The sequence below is a fragment of the Exophiala mesophila genome (genome assembly GCF_000836275.1).
Source record: "Exophiala mesophila strain CBS 40295 unplaced genomic scaffold supercont1.2, whole genome shotgun sequence".
In the NCBI taxonomy this organism is placed as follows: Eukaryota; Fungi; Ascomycota; class Eurotiomycetes; order Chaetothyriales; family Herpotrichiellaceae; genus Exophiala; species Exophiala mesophila.
Genome location: NW_015622505.1, coordinates 4,246,576 through 4,259,895, shown reverse-complemented (window position 1 = coordinate 4,259,895; position 13,320 = coordinate 4,246,576). Strand labels below are relative to the sequence as shown.

General features: G+C 51.2%; 1 protein-coding gene across 1 annotated transcript; it reads right to left on the bottom strand.

Moving 5' to 3' along the window:
- Positions 1 to 1,703: 1,703 nt before the first annotated feature.
- Positions 1,704 to 4,204, bottom strand: PV10_03296 (uncharacterized protein; the record flags this gene model as incomplete). Its single annotated transcript, XM_016367728.1, has 8 exons — positions 1,704 to 1,803; positions 1,857 to 2,219; positions 2,273 to 2,455; positions 2,523 to 3,130; positions 3,185 to 3,265; positions 3,317 to 3,642; positions 3,693 to 3,997; positions 4,035 to 4,204. 8 exons carry the CDS (start codon positions 4,202 to 4,204, stop codon positions 1,704 to 1,706), a joined length of 2,136 nt encoding a protein of 711 aa, XP_016227246.1.
- Positions 4,205 to 13,320: the final 9,116 nt, after the last annotated feature.

Genomic DNA, 13,320 nt, shown 5'->3' with positions numbered 1-13,320 from the left:
AGAATGACTTGGAGAAGTTCGTCAACTTTGGACACAAGATCGAGGATGCCAGGTGGGACCAGAACGCTGGCCTCTGGCGAGTAAAAGGCCGCAAGGAAGACGGAACCGAGTTTTTTGATGAAGGGGAAATACTGGCTTCTTGTCATGGGGTACTGAAGTAAGTTAGACAAGGCCTCGGATATCGGTGATGGCCATTGCTAATACAGTCCTTAAAGCTCGTGGAAGTATCCAGACGTTCCTGGAATACAAAGTTTCAAGGGCAGAATCCTTCACAGTGCAGCCTGGGATGACAAGGTTGAACTGAAAGGCAAAAGAGTCGCAGTTGTCGGAGGCGGTTCTTCTGCGGTTCAAATCATCCCATCCATCCAATCCGAGGTCAAAAAGCTGTATCCCTTCCTGAGATCTCCAGTATGGATCACTGCTGGGTTCGGGGCAAAACATGCTGCACCCGGGGGAGTCAATTTCGACTGTGAGTAGAGTGGTGTTCTGTAAATCGTGACAATCAACTAATTCTGATGATTTCAAGATACCCAAGAACAAAAAGCAGAGTTTGCAAAGAATCCCACGGCGTTGGACAAATATTGTCGCGAGGTTGAAGGTGAGCTCAACAAACGATTTACTCTGGTACGATTGGCCCTGGCCTCGTTGTAACGATTTCCCACGATTGACGTCCTTAGATGCACCTCGAAAGCGAAGATCAGAGACAGTCTCGAGAGTTTGTGGCCGACAGCATGTTCAACAAACTCGAAGGCGACGAAAAGTTCACCAGCCGTCTCATCCCCAAGTTTGCTCTTGGATGCCGGCGGATGACTCCCGGCTCCGACTATCTTCAATCACTGAAGGCGCCCAACGTCGAAGTGGTCTTCGATTCTGTGGCTGAGGTGACGTCGACCGGTCTGATCGACTCTTCCGGCAATCTCACAGAAGTGGACGTGATTATTTTTGCCACAGGTTTCGATACTTCGTTCAGTCCTGCTTATTCCGTGACTGGGCAGAATGGCCGCAATTTGAGAGACGAGTGGAAGGAGATCCCCAAAGCATACATGAGTATCATGGCTGACGGATTTCCAAACATGTTTCGTAAGTACTTTGGCGGACGTCATACCAAGTTGAAGCTGACCGAGCGGCCAAAAGACTTTCCAGGACCCAACGGTCCTGCTTCGCACGGGTCTGTTTTGCCCGTCCTGGAGTGGCACACCCGCTACATGTTCAAACTTGTTTCGTACATGCAACGCATGGCCATCAAATCGCTTGTGCCGTCTTCTCGATCAGTGTCGGACTTTTACGTCCATAGTCATGAGTTACTCAAGCGGACGGCATGGTCTTCGTAAGAACTCTTGGTCCGAAGTCAGATTGGCGACCTTTGATGCTGATTGATGATAGTGCATGCCGGTCGTGGTTCAAGAATGGAAAAGTCCACGGACCAGTGACGGCGATCTGGCCCGGGAGTCGCCTGCATTACTTCGAGGCATTAAAAGAACCTCGATTCGAAGATTTTGAGATTGATTACTTGGGAGATGGAAATAGATTCCAATACCTAGGAAATGGCTACACCCAGACCGAGCTCGACTCTGAAGGAAACGCCGTCTGGTACTTCGATGTGTTGAAAGAGGAACTTGACCTTGGCTTCAAGGCATTCTCGTCCATGCCTCACGGACAGTGAGTGGCTTGGACTGATGGGATAGACCGACCAATGAGTTGCTTCATCGTGCGTCGCCAGTCGCCAGCGGCATGTCAAACATGTTTTGGAGCTCGTTGAGGCTCCAGGGGTCCGCGATTGTCGGATCTGGTATCTCCGAGTATCTATACCAAGGGTCAGCTCAAGGTTTAGGCCGGGCCAGCAGGGAACAAAGTACAAAGGGTCATTGTAGACTTGATCAAGATACATGCTCGACGCATCTGCGAGAAACAAGTCATCGAATGAAAATGGCCCTTGGTCCTGACATGCAGCGTCCTCAGAGTCTTTGGGCAGATTTATCGTGCTGCTTCGTTCGTCTCTTGCCGGAAGGCTCTCTTCTCCCGAGATTTGACTGTCAAGTATCGCTTGTGCCGTTTCGAACAGCCTCCAGGTAAAGTCTGCGCCCCAATAAGTGTTGCGTAGCTCGGAAACAATCATCATGCATTCTGAAAGTTTGGAACGAGCAAATTTCCGGACAAGTTGGCGGGTGGATTTGCAGTCATACAAGTGCAACTGCATGGCTGGAATCATCGCCGTGAGGCTACGAGAATCAGTATTGTCGCGGCTTGTACTAGGAGGAGCAAGTCAACTTACTTCATAGGCCGCAAGTAGTGCACCATGTCAGACTCAACGAGCTTCTCTATGATATGATTTACTCTGGCTGCCGCAGCGCGGGCGTTATGCAAGCCCTTCAGCTCCTCAGGCTGTTTGGAGTCAGAGTCATCTGGGCATGTTTGGAAATTGATTGCAGGGCGGTAAAGAACGATGACCGTTGCCCTGTTTGTGTCAGTGAATTTCGACAATGAGCACCACGAGTTTTGGGGTAGGGGTGGGGAAGGTATACTCGAGAAGCATCTCATACTGAAGCCGATTCAGGGCAATGGAATAGGCTTCCTGGTGTAATGACTGATTGACCGTAAGTCGGCAGGCGTTCAATTCTGCTTCGAATGCTTGAACATGGCCGCGTGCGTCGTCGTTGGTGGTCAAGCGATAATCCATCCTTATAATTCTCCCTAGGACATGACTCAGATTGATCAGCTTAATCCAAATTTCTGCATGTCGGTCCATCGATTTTGGGAGATATCTATTAGCGGTCTCAGGAGCGAGTTGTTCGAGCTCCGCCGTGACATCAAGGGTATCAGGCATCTCGACGTCACAATCATCGAGGTTGATGCGAATAGGCCTTCCTAGACCAAGGGACAGCCATCGATCCCTGATGAAGCATGACCACCAGATCCTGCGGTAGAGTCGTTGACGGGATTTTGCCGAGGGATTGGACAGTGAGACACGAGGTCGTCGATGGAGACCCATGACTTGACATAGACCGATGGCAATGCCTAGCCAGTGCCAGGGACCATTGCGGTCTTCGGCATCAGCATACCAGAAGCCCAGGAGGATGACAGACTGGACGATGCAGATCTTGTCGTCCTCGTAATCGCTGTCATATAATGCCTGACCAGAAATGAGTGAGCGACATGTGTACACAAGGTCGACGAAGAGGTTTACCTTGACCCGAGCATACATGGCACGTTTCATAGCCTTCCGGGATGAATACCCAGCTGCTTGTAGTGTTTCGGGGGAGGCAAACTAGGACTTGTCAACGTTGAATGAAGAAGGAGGGGGGGAAGCAATGGGTACATTTGCCGCAGCCAGCAGGACGCTCCACAACAAGAGAAGGTTGGTGCTTGGAGCGCCACCAAGGGTGAATTGTGACAGGAAATGGCTGGCATCAATGATGGGAAGCAGGGAATGGACGTGAGTAAAGTATTTGGCGACCAGAGTTTCGCAGAGTGAGGTGTTGGGGAGGTCAAAGACTCCTTTGCTCTGGAGATAGGTCCAGTCGTGAGTGTGCCACTTCTTTTTGCGCTCGGGGCTTCTTATCGAGGGCCAAAGGGTACGTTCTGTATGGGGTCTTTGTCCCGAGCAGATGTCCATGACAGAATGAACCAGGCCTTGTCGGTCGCCTTGAATAGGATCAGCACGAGTCTGAGAACAGTCACATAATACCCAATACCTGAATAAAAGAGTCGTTCGTTGTTGAATGGACTATTAGCTTGCAAGGCTTCGGCGAAACTGGTTGGATTGTGTCCTTCGTCTGTAGCATTGTCGCTTGACTGTGTTGACTGGAGCTGTCGTATATCAGGGCCGGGCAGACCATCAGCCATGTTCTGAGGAACATGAGGAACAGCGAGATCATGTCCTTGGGGTAGGCTTCCTTGTGCCCAAAAATCTAGCGGTTGTGAAGGAATGCCATCACTTTCTCGAGGGCTTGCGGCGTCTGTCCTGGGCAATGGTCGAAGTTCTCTTCTGTATTTGCTACTAGAAAGTATGTCAGTGGACTCAACCGACCTCATACATGGGATACAGACATGTGTTTCTTCCTTGGGATAACTTGGCATCCATTGGCATCAAGACCTTCTCGCCGACAGCTGGTGCAAGGTTTGCCGGTAGATGTAACACTGCAGCGAACCTTTCTGGCCTTGCATTGTAAGCAGGCGACGGCAGACCGATGGCGGCCCTCTGCATGTACAAAGGTCAATATGCCCTCGCTTTCCATTAGTCTTGGTGGAACAGATCTGGACCAAGTACACATGCACCTCCAGTGGGCGTGGCTGTGTGGAGAGAGATGATTTGTCAAGAGAGGGAGGAGGGAGGAGGGAGGAGGGAGAGAGAAGGTGATGGTGGATCCAGGCTTTAGCTGTACTAAGTTATACATACCTAGATAAGTACTTAACTTAAGGATATGAGCGCCCCTCAGCCCCAGAGGCCCCAGCAGCACACCCGAGGGTTGAGGGGTCTCCTCGGTCCTCCTTGGCCACGAAAGTCATCCGCCTCCATGTTCTTGGCATTAGGGGCGGCTGATGGGCCTCTCGGGTGCCCTCGGCGTCCTCACGAGGTGGTACTTTAAGCACGAAGGCCTGGCCACACCTACGGCCAGCTACGCACCTTTGTGCACGACCAATCGCTTATACCACGGACACCATGGAAGGTATCCCGACGACTTGGCATAGATGCTAGGGATTACAAGAGATGGCTGAGTCGCGTGATATGGAAGTGACCTGTGCTGACCTGTGGCCTGTCCAGCAGGTCACTACAGGTCACAGATCAAGCAACATTTCATAGCGACATTCACTACTATATAGTAGGGCCTTATGCCCGTACCTTTGGCTACGGCTCGTAGTCAACTTCAGTCTTGAATACAGAGATACCATTTGTATTCCTCTTGATCATTACTCGGTTTACTTGCATACAGCCCACTGTCCCACTTATCAGTAAACACTGACAAGTATCGTGAGCCATCCGGATCAGGATCTTGACATTAATCACGACACGCGTTAAACAGCGAGATACTTAGGTTTAGAAACGGAAATAGACTTTAGAGAGGCTAAGATTCGCCGCTAAGTATAGTGGTGGAGGCTCATCGTGGAGGCCTAAAGGGGGCCCCTAAGCCCGAACTAGCTTCTAAGAACAGGCATTAGATAGTACTCCGTATAGCTCCCCCGTACTCTACCGTGGCTCCCACGGCGCTCCCCCGTGCTCGGCTGGGTATCCGTCACGTGTCCGAGTAAAGCGGCGGCGATCCTTTTCCTAAACGAGAATGGTAAGGGACAAAGCATAGTTCGGGATGAACTTGATCACACGTCAAAGATATAGCTCTTATACCAGTCTAGTCTACATGGAAGGAATGATTGTGGAATTCGCATACATTGATTATGTGATGGGATATCTTAGTACCTACTTTTCTACCTTTGACGATCCAACAGACCAACAAATTCCAGATCTTGTCTTGTCCCTAAGGAGTTATAGTGATCAGACCGCAACACCGAGCTGCTCACGAGCCGCCTTCCAGTACGCAACACGGGAGTCATCAATTGTGGTCTCAACACATCCAGTGATAAACGCCTCCTCCCAGCCCTTCTGACCACCATTGATGACCTGCTGCTTCTGCTCCTCCGTGCACTTTGTACCATAAAACCAAGCCGCGGATCCAAAGGAGTATTTATCCGATTGAACTGTAGCCAGGATCTTATCGAGATCAGTTCCCGCGGCAGTGATTTGATCCTGAATCTCTGGAATACTCTTGGCATACTCGCCGACGAAGTTGGGCATCAACATCGCACGTGTCCCTTGACCTGGTCGTCCCGGTTCAGGGAAGTGATTGCGATTGTACTTGAATTCGCCGGATTCGTAGACCATCCACGAGATGAGGGCGGCTTGTTCGGCGGCGGTGTCGACTCCATATTTGGCGAATGATTCGATCATTGCAGCGGCGACTTCTAGGGACGAGGCTGCGCATTCCGCGGCGAAGGTGGCGCCGTTGCAGTTGGCTGATTTGGGTGCGATGGCGATAAGTTGTTGAACGGGGTCGTGGACCGTAGAAGAACTGTCGGTGGTGGTGGGGATGATGGTGTTGTTGTTGTTGTCTCCTTCATTACGGCGTGCGAATTGGGTTGGTTGCTCATCTGGCTTTGGAAGAGCAGTTGCTGTTGTTGCTGCCATGAGAAGCATGGCGATCATGTGTGGGACTTTCATCTTTTCCTGTTTGAAATTTAAGGGTCCTAGAGTTGATTGATAGGGATGAGATGAGCTAGGTTAGAATAGGACACGATGGTATGTCAGTTGCGGTGATGTATGGTGTATGTTCACGGTTTGTGGTAGAGAATTTTGTTGGAGGATTGGATTTCCACCCGGACCCGGCGCGCATGGCTGCCTTACTTCAATATATGTGTGGCATTGCTTGCGGATAGGATGGACAATGAAACCAAACACCTCGTTTGGGCGTCCTCAACTTTCTTTGTGAAGTCAAGGATTAAAAGGCAAACAAAGAAAATTCTGAGCGGACATTGGACCAGCCACAAAGAGACACCGACTCCTTTCAGGCGAGAGATACTAAGGAAGAAATGTCTGCTCACAGGTTGCGCTGCTGCGAGTCTCACAAGTCAGTCATGTCCCAATCAAGTCTCTGTAGTCTCGTGTTGTCGGTAGTCTTGTGTAATGTAATATGTTATCTCATGTAAAGTTGCAGCTGTAACCAACGGAAAGGAGATTGAATATCATTAACTTGCTCCAGCCCAGCAATATCATAACCCTGGACAAGTCCAATGTCCTCCACAGGCGCACATTATATATGGGTATCATTATTTCCGAATCTGTGTTTTTTGTTGCAAGGCTCGCTCAGCACAAGTGTTCACGCATATCCGACACCAGTGGACAACTAACACCCCTTGCAAGCTGAATAGTGCTCTGTACGCCTTAATCCGAACCGTCATTCATCCTCACCTTCTGCATCTTCATCATCTGTCTCCGCTTCTGCGTCTTGGTCGAACGTAGTGCCAACTTTGCCATCTTGTCCGGCATCTTCGAGGTCGGTGTCAGGGTCTTCTGCCTCATCGCTGGCATGGCCATCTTCGTCGTCGGCCTCTTCGTCGTGTTCAATTCTTCTACTCCGACGATTTCCTCCCTGCGTCTTCCCGTGGGCAACAGGCTCAAGGCCGGTGAGGTGATATTGTCCTTTGTGCTTGCGTATCAGTCCTTCTTTGATCGCCCAGGCTTTCAAGCCAGTATCGATCTCTTCCTGGCTCGCAGTGAAACCGTCACGCTCCAGGTGTCGACCAACATGTTCCATTCTATCCTCCCAAGACTTTTTATCTGGGCTGTTGGTAAACACCTGGCCGCAGAATCCACAGCTGCTTTCTGAAGGTGCATCTCTGTTCTCAATCCAGCAGCGAATTCGGATTGCTTCGAGCTCTCGTTCGAACATGTCTTTATCCTTCTTTGAGGCTCCCTCCTCACCCTTCCTGGTGTTGACCCAAGGTGCATGCATACGTCGACAATGTTGGGTAAACAAATCTTTTCTGTTAAAGTCATTAAAGCCACGATGATGACCCTGAGCATTCTTCGGCGAGCATGCCCCGAGGTCACACCTGAAAAACCCCAGCTGCAGGTGTTGGGATGAGACGTGACGCTTCCACTCATTCTTGTTCGCAAATGTAGATGCACAGCCGTAGTGGTGGAATGTACAGGGAAAGGACTTGGATCCGGATTGGCGTTTCTTCGCCGAAGGTTTCTTTGCCTTTTGCCGAGAGATGGTCTGCGAGTCTCTGACATGACGTTGGTTATGCTTGGTGATTCTCGGTGAACCCAGGACTTCTCGCAAGGACGGGTTGGCTTGTGCTCTGGAAGCTGACAGCGACATACTGTCGCCCTGGCGAGCCTTGGTGGTGGATCTCCGGGTTGATCTACGTCTGCCAGGAGTGAACTCTGAGTCGTTATCACTTTCTCTCGCTCCACTGTCCTTTTCATCGTCTACTGCCATGTCGTCGTCCGAGTTTGACATGCCAATGCCCGAGTCAACAGGGCTAGCGACGACCTCGGAGAGCTCCAGCTCTTCTGGATGGAGATTAGATTGAAGACTGTCAATCTCCTCTCCTTGGTCTTCTTCGGCAATTGGATCTGGCGCCATTTGAAAGTCTCTCAATCTCACCGGGGTGTGACTCATCGAGGGACCATTGAGAGAGGCGGGAGGTGCAAAGTGGGTTGCAGATGACCAACAAGAAGTAAAACCGTGTGACAAACCCGAGCCCACTGAAAGAGGATCTTGGATGGTAGATGAGGATGGCATGGTATATGGGCTGCGAACGACATCTGGGCTCAGGCCGTATTCGCTTAAACAGGAGTCGTTGCTTGAAAGTGCCACACCGGTAGGGTCGGTTGGCGACAGATAGCGTAGGTGTCTATACAGTTCCGGATCCTCGTATGTCGGCGCTGAAGTTGCAAGATGGTGAAGCTGGATTGGTGGGGGGCTTTGCAAAAGGGTCAGACCAAAGTCGTGTATGTGAGGGCCAGGTGCAGTCATATGGTGGGGTGGGGTAAGAGGGAGATGGTATTGCTGGGTCATGTAGGCTTCTTGGACTGTTAGAGCATCGAGTTGTGGATCGATACTGGCAACATCTCTATTGAGGGCAAGGTAATGATGTTGGGTATTGTAGATATACTGATCCTCAGTATACTCTGGTCCTCTGGTGCCCACTAGGTCTTGGTACTGTGCGAAGGAAGCCATAGTTGGCTCACACCCAACAGAAGGAGTGCAGTTGAAGATTGGGTTTGGAGGAGGGTCAATGCAAGGAACACTGAGAGAATTGAAAGTGGTTGACGCGGACAGTGGGATGTGGTCACACCAACTGGCAGATGAGGTAGGAAATCAGAGACGGAGGAACCAAGACTTTGTATGAAGCGGAGCGTTCTCTATTGCGAACAGCATGGGAGGGTGTTCCACGTCTGGCACACCACCATTGAAACAAGCCCAGAAGGAAAGCACGTTCTCTATTTGTTTCCCACTGTCTGAGAGGCGGAAAAGGGGCGGAGACCTTTTGACGGTATTGGGCATTATGGATGAGACCTGGTCGAAGAAATGGAGAGTGGCAGGTCAAGGATCAGGCCTCGACGACCACGGTGGTACAGCTCGAATATTGTCGAGAGTGTCAATGCAGAGCCGCATCGAGCTGCACGGCGAGCATGGGTGTACTAGTGGGCTCCTCTTAGTGTGCCAGAGTGCCAAATTCCATGCAATCGTGGTGAACAGTAAGAGGATCTTGTGGTGGGTACCACGAGAGAATCACACCGATGGACATGGGGTCTTCCACCGGCATGCATGACAAGCGAGATCTGATTGGGGCAGCGCGCGACCGGTGTAGCGTCTTAGTGCGATCAGGCGTCACTAAGCTGGTATTCGTAGTGGCACTTTTGATGCCTTCCGGCACTGCAAACCTTATACTGCTGTCCCAGGAGCAATCAAGAGTTGAATAGGTGCCGAGTCTAGTGCTTCTGTAAGGCGTTGTGGATGCGCAGCCGCGACCTCATTGATGTCGGTCGAACCCCGCCCCCTGCATCGCCCCATCCCCAGTGACAGGACTGCATGACAGAAGTCCATGAAAGATGGATGATGATTGGCCACAGTGCCATCAACAAGAAAGGAATTGGTAGTCTCGTGGTCGCGAGACGCCTCGATGGTCGATCGATGGCTACGCAGTTCTCCACAAACATGTGTAGAGGAAGGTGGTATGGCCCGAAGGCGTACCGAGTGTCCTGGCGTACCTGGTCTAGAAATGGTAGATGGAATCCCGTCCTCTTGTCGTCAAAAGCTCGCCTGTAATGGGCAAGTGCAACGATGGCTATGTAATCTGGGCAAAAGGCCCATTGAATTCAAAAAAGACATGGGACCCGAAGTAAAGGTTCGGAGTCGGTACGGCTCTTGAGCAACGTGAAAGTTGTGGCTTTTCGGGGAGCGCCAGCCCAAGCGAGGGTCTACCCCCTCACCCCTTCCAGCGCGAGCAATGGAAATATAGCAGGGATTGGGTGCTAAGAATACCCTGGGCCAGCCGACAATGGCGTCTGGATACGAGAGAACATTGAGGGAGTGGTGGGTCGACTGTGCGTCTTTTGTTCTCTAGCCTCTGGGTGGCTGCTCAGAGGGACATTGTCATATTCCTATTTGTTCTTAAAGCTTTATTACTGAAGAAGATGGTGATGTATGTAGTTGGCAAGTCGTCACAGAAGACCGGGGGTGGTGTTCTTAATTGTATCTAGACTCGACTGAGTGCCTGTTGCCTGTGACCCCAGTACGCTTTGTCGAAGTGTTTTAGATGGGAACAAGGACAAGCAGGCAAAAAAGGCAAAAGAGGTCAAAGCAAGCGTGGGAGCGGCGGACGGTGGACCGGACCTGGCTGTCAGTTGCGGTACAGTAATTCCTAGACCCAGGCACGCCAGGGTGGCCGACCTCGCACCCAAAGCTCGATGAAATCACCTGTCCTATTCTGTACGTTGACAGCACCAAGGGGACCAAGATCTGGCGATCATTGCCGGCAGGGGCAAGTGTGTGGGGCCAAGGGGCCGAGGGGCGGGTGAAGATGCCCTCGGCCCCAGGCTGCTGGGGCCTGATTGTGCGCATCTTGAACCTGGTTGTAAACTCGCGAAAGCGGAGGAAAAATTGGACCTCGCGGCATGATAGCCTGGGACTAAGGACGGTGGCATGGCACCATGGTCATTGAAGAACGATGGTGAAAGATTGGGGGCGGTTTAAAGTAGCCTGCCCCGAGATGGTGGAAAGTAGTGTGGTTGGTCAGTAGATGGGACACGTAAGAGAACAAGGGACAACGAGAGAAGATGTTGAGATAGTGGGGACAAGTTGATGAGGTTGACGAGATGGACGAGGTGGTGTGAAGATAGTTTGACGTTTGACTGCATCTATCGAGTGTCGAATGTTGCGGCAAGTACGCCCCCCAACATTACTACTTGGCTCTTAGTGTAGAACGTGCCTTCCTCTTGTCAAAATACCTCTGAGCAGCAACAACAAAGAACATCTCATCTAGGCATCCAAACAGGTTACATATGTCAAATAATGGCAAGGCCGACGCCGACGCCGACGCCGACGCCATCTGCTCGATCCACCTAATTACCAATTGATTACCACTTAGAAATGGCACCAAAAACGCTTCAAGCTCCCAGGTTGGTCCTGGTAGTACATAGGCGAGGGACAGTACTCCGTACGCATACTTCCGGAGTACACCGTAGAGAGCGTGGATGGTGGGTAAGGTCTGGGGTAACTACGCGTGGTTAGAAGCCTGAACGCCTGTCGGCCTGTGTTTGTGTCCAGAGGCCCATTGGCTTCCGGCCCTGGGGGCTTGCGCTCGCATCGGCCGTGGCCGCCTACGACGATTATGAACTAAGCAGGCCTACCTTATTAGGTACTCACACGCATAATGGTATGCGAATTGGACTTTGTGGTCGAGGCTTCCCCAAGCCCCTCCACCTTACCTCCTTGAGACTACACAGATCTATCTCCCGCCAAAGTTGATGAGAAATTTAGTAGATGGCCGGGGTCCTCAACTTCAACCATCATTAAGAATACAATGCCTGCCCAAAAGGCACATTGTAAGCCCTCCTGTCACGTTTGCTGGGAATTTGTGGTTGTAGATCACAAGAAAACGTGGGCGATAGTGGAGCAATTTCTAGCCGGTCTGCCGCTACTCAAGTACATACCCATACGGAGTAAGTAAGCGCACCCTCTGGCCTAGCCCCCGGCCGCCTCGGCCCATCAAGGCTCCCAGCGGGACTTCGGGCCCACTGGGAACCTGTGACAAGTCTCACTGATCCTCGTGCCCTCTCCGCTGTCTGTAGCCTTCGGCTTTTGCCGGTCCTAGACCTGAGCCAGGTGTCCACACATCAAACTGTGTGATCCACAGACCACGATCCCAGACGCTTGGGTAAAATCATGATTGCATGGCAGAAAATGTCTCCAGATTGTTGATTCGAATGCGCTAAACCCCTAACTACTTTTGTAAAGGACCAATAATTCTGTTGGATGTGAACGTCATCTACGAAAGAGAGAAGATCTCTCGGTCCTTTAAGCCCCCAGCTGGCCAGCGCCCTCCCCAGCCAACAGCTCTTGGCAACCGGGTCGCGGCAATCACTGGGTACCTTAGGCATCTGTGGCACCTATCAAGCAACTGTCACTGCTTCCAAAGACCCGACATACTGCTGCTGTACCTACCTGATAAGGCACGTAGGCACCTACTTTTACCCAGTACCTACTAGTGATGCTCTGTTTTACAAAGATACCTAGGTACCTGAGGTAAGTACCTAACCTAGGTAGAGATAAATTTAATCCCTGTGGCCACGCCTGGATCTGTATTGACCATGATCGATGCGATCCAGAACCATACGAGTAAATGCAGTCTTTGAGGAGATCATGTTTCACTAACTGAAGACTACCCAAAATCGTGTCCCTGAATCAGACTTGTACATACTTGTACATACAGTATCATGGCACGCATGGATCCCAGGACTCCAGCAGCCTGTCGCAATGCATCCATCGACCACTCTGGATCTATCCACACATCCCACCTGTCTCCCAGTGGTCACTCACCCCCTCCTAGGCGGTGGGTGAGCTCTCACACCTGCGTGACCTGCTGTCTTCCCCCGGCTGCCCACCCACGCCACCCTTAGGTATGTCGCGACCTGCATGACGCTAATCACTCTGTGTCCTTTTCCCTCCTCTTTGACGCCCGTTTGGGCCACCGCTTTGACTGATCTAAACTGCATTGCTTGCACAATTGGCCGTCAGTGTGGACGGGCAGGGTCTCCAGACGCCAAGGCAGTCCCCCCAGTCAAATATCCTCGTTGTTAACTGGCCCATTCGTAACTCATCATCTCCTGATCACCCTTGAAAGTGCCAATCGACCAGGTACAACCCAATGTTGACAAGAGCCACAGAGCCAGAGTGACTCCAGGGCACATGCCCAAACTCTTGCCAGCGCCGTGCAATCATCTTCTTCTGCATGGTCACTGCTCTGACGCATTGTTGCCTTTTCTTCAGCACCAATTCTGCCTTTCGAGATGTTGGCTACATAAAGAGGAATCACATGGGCCAAACGAACACAGTTAATCAATCAATCCCAATCTCTTATAATCTCCTACCATGAATTTTGAGCATGGGTGTTGAGCAGGCCAAGGGTGCATTGGGCGCTACGAGCCAGCAGGTGTTCGAGTGTGAATGGATCAACTAACCAACCACTTTCTTGCCACCTTTTCTTCCATATTGTTGAGCGCATCCGAAAAAAACATCCATCCATCCATCCCTCCCT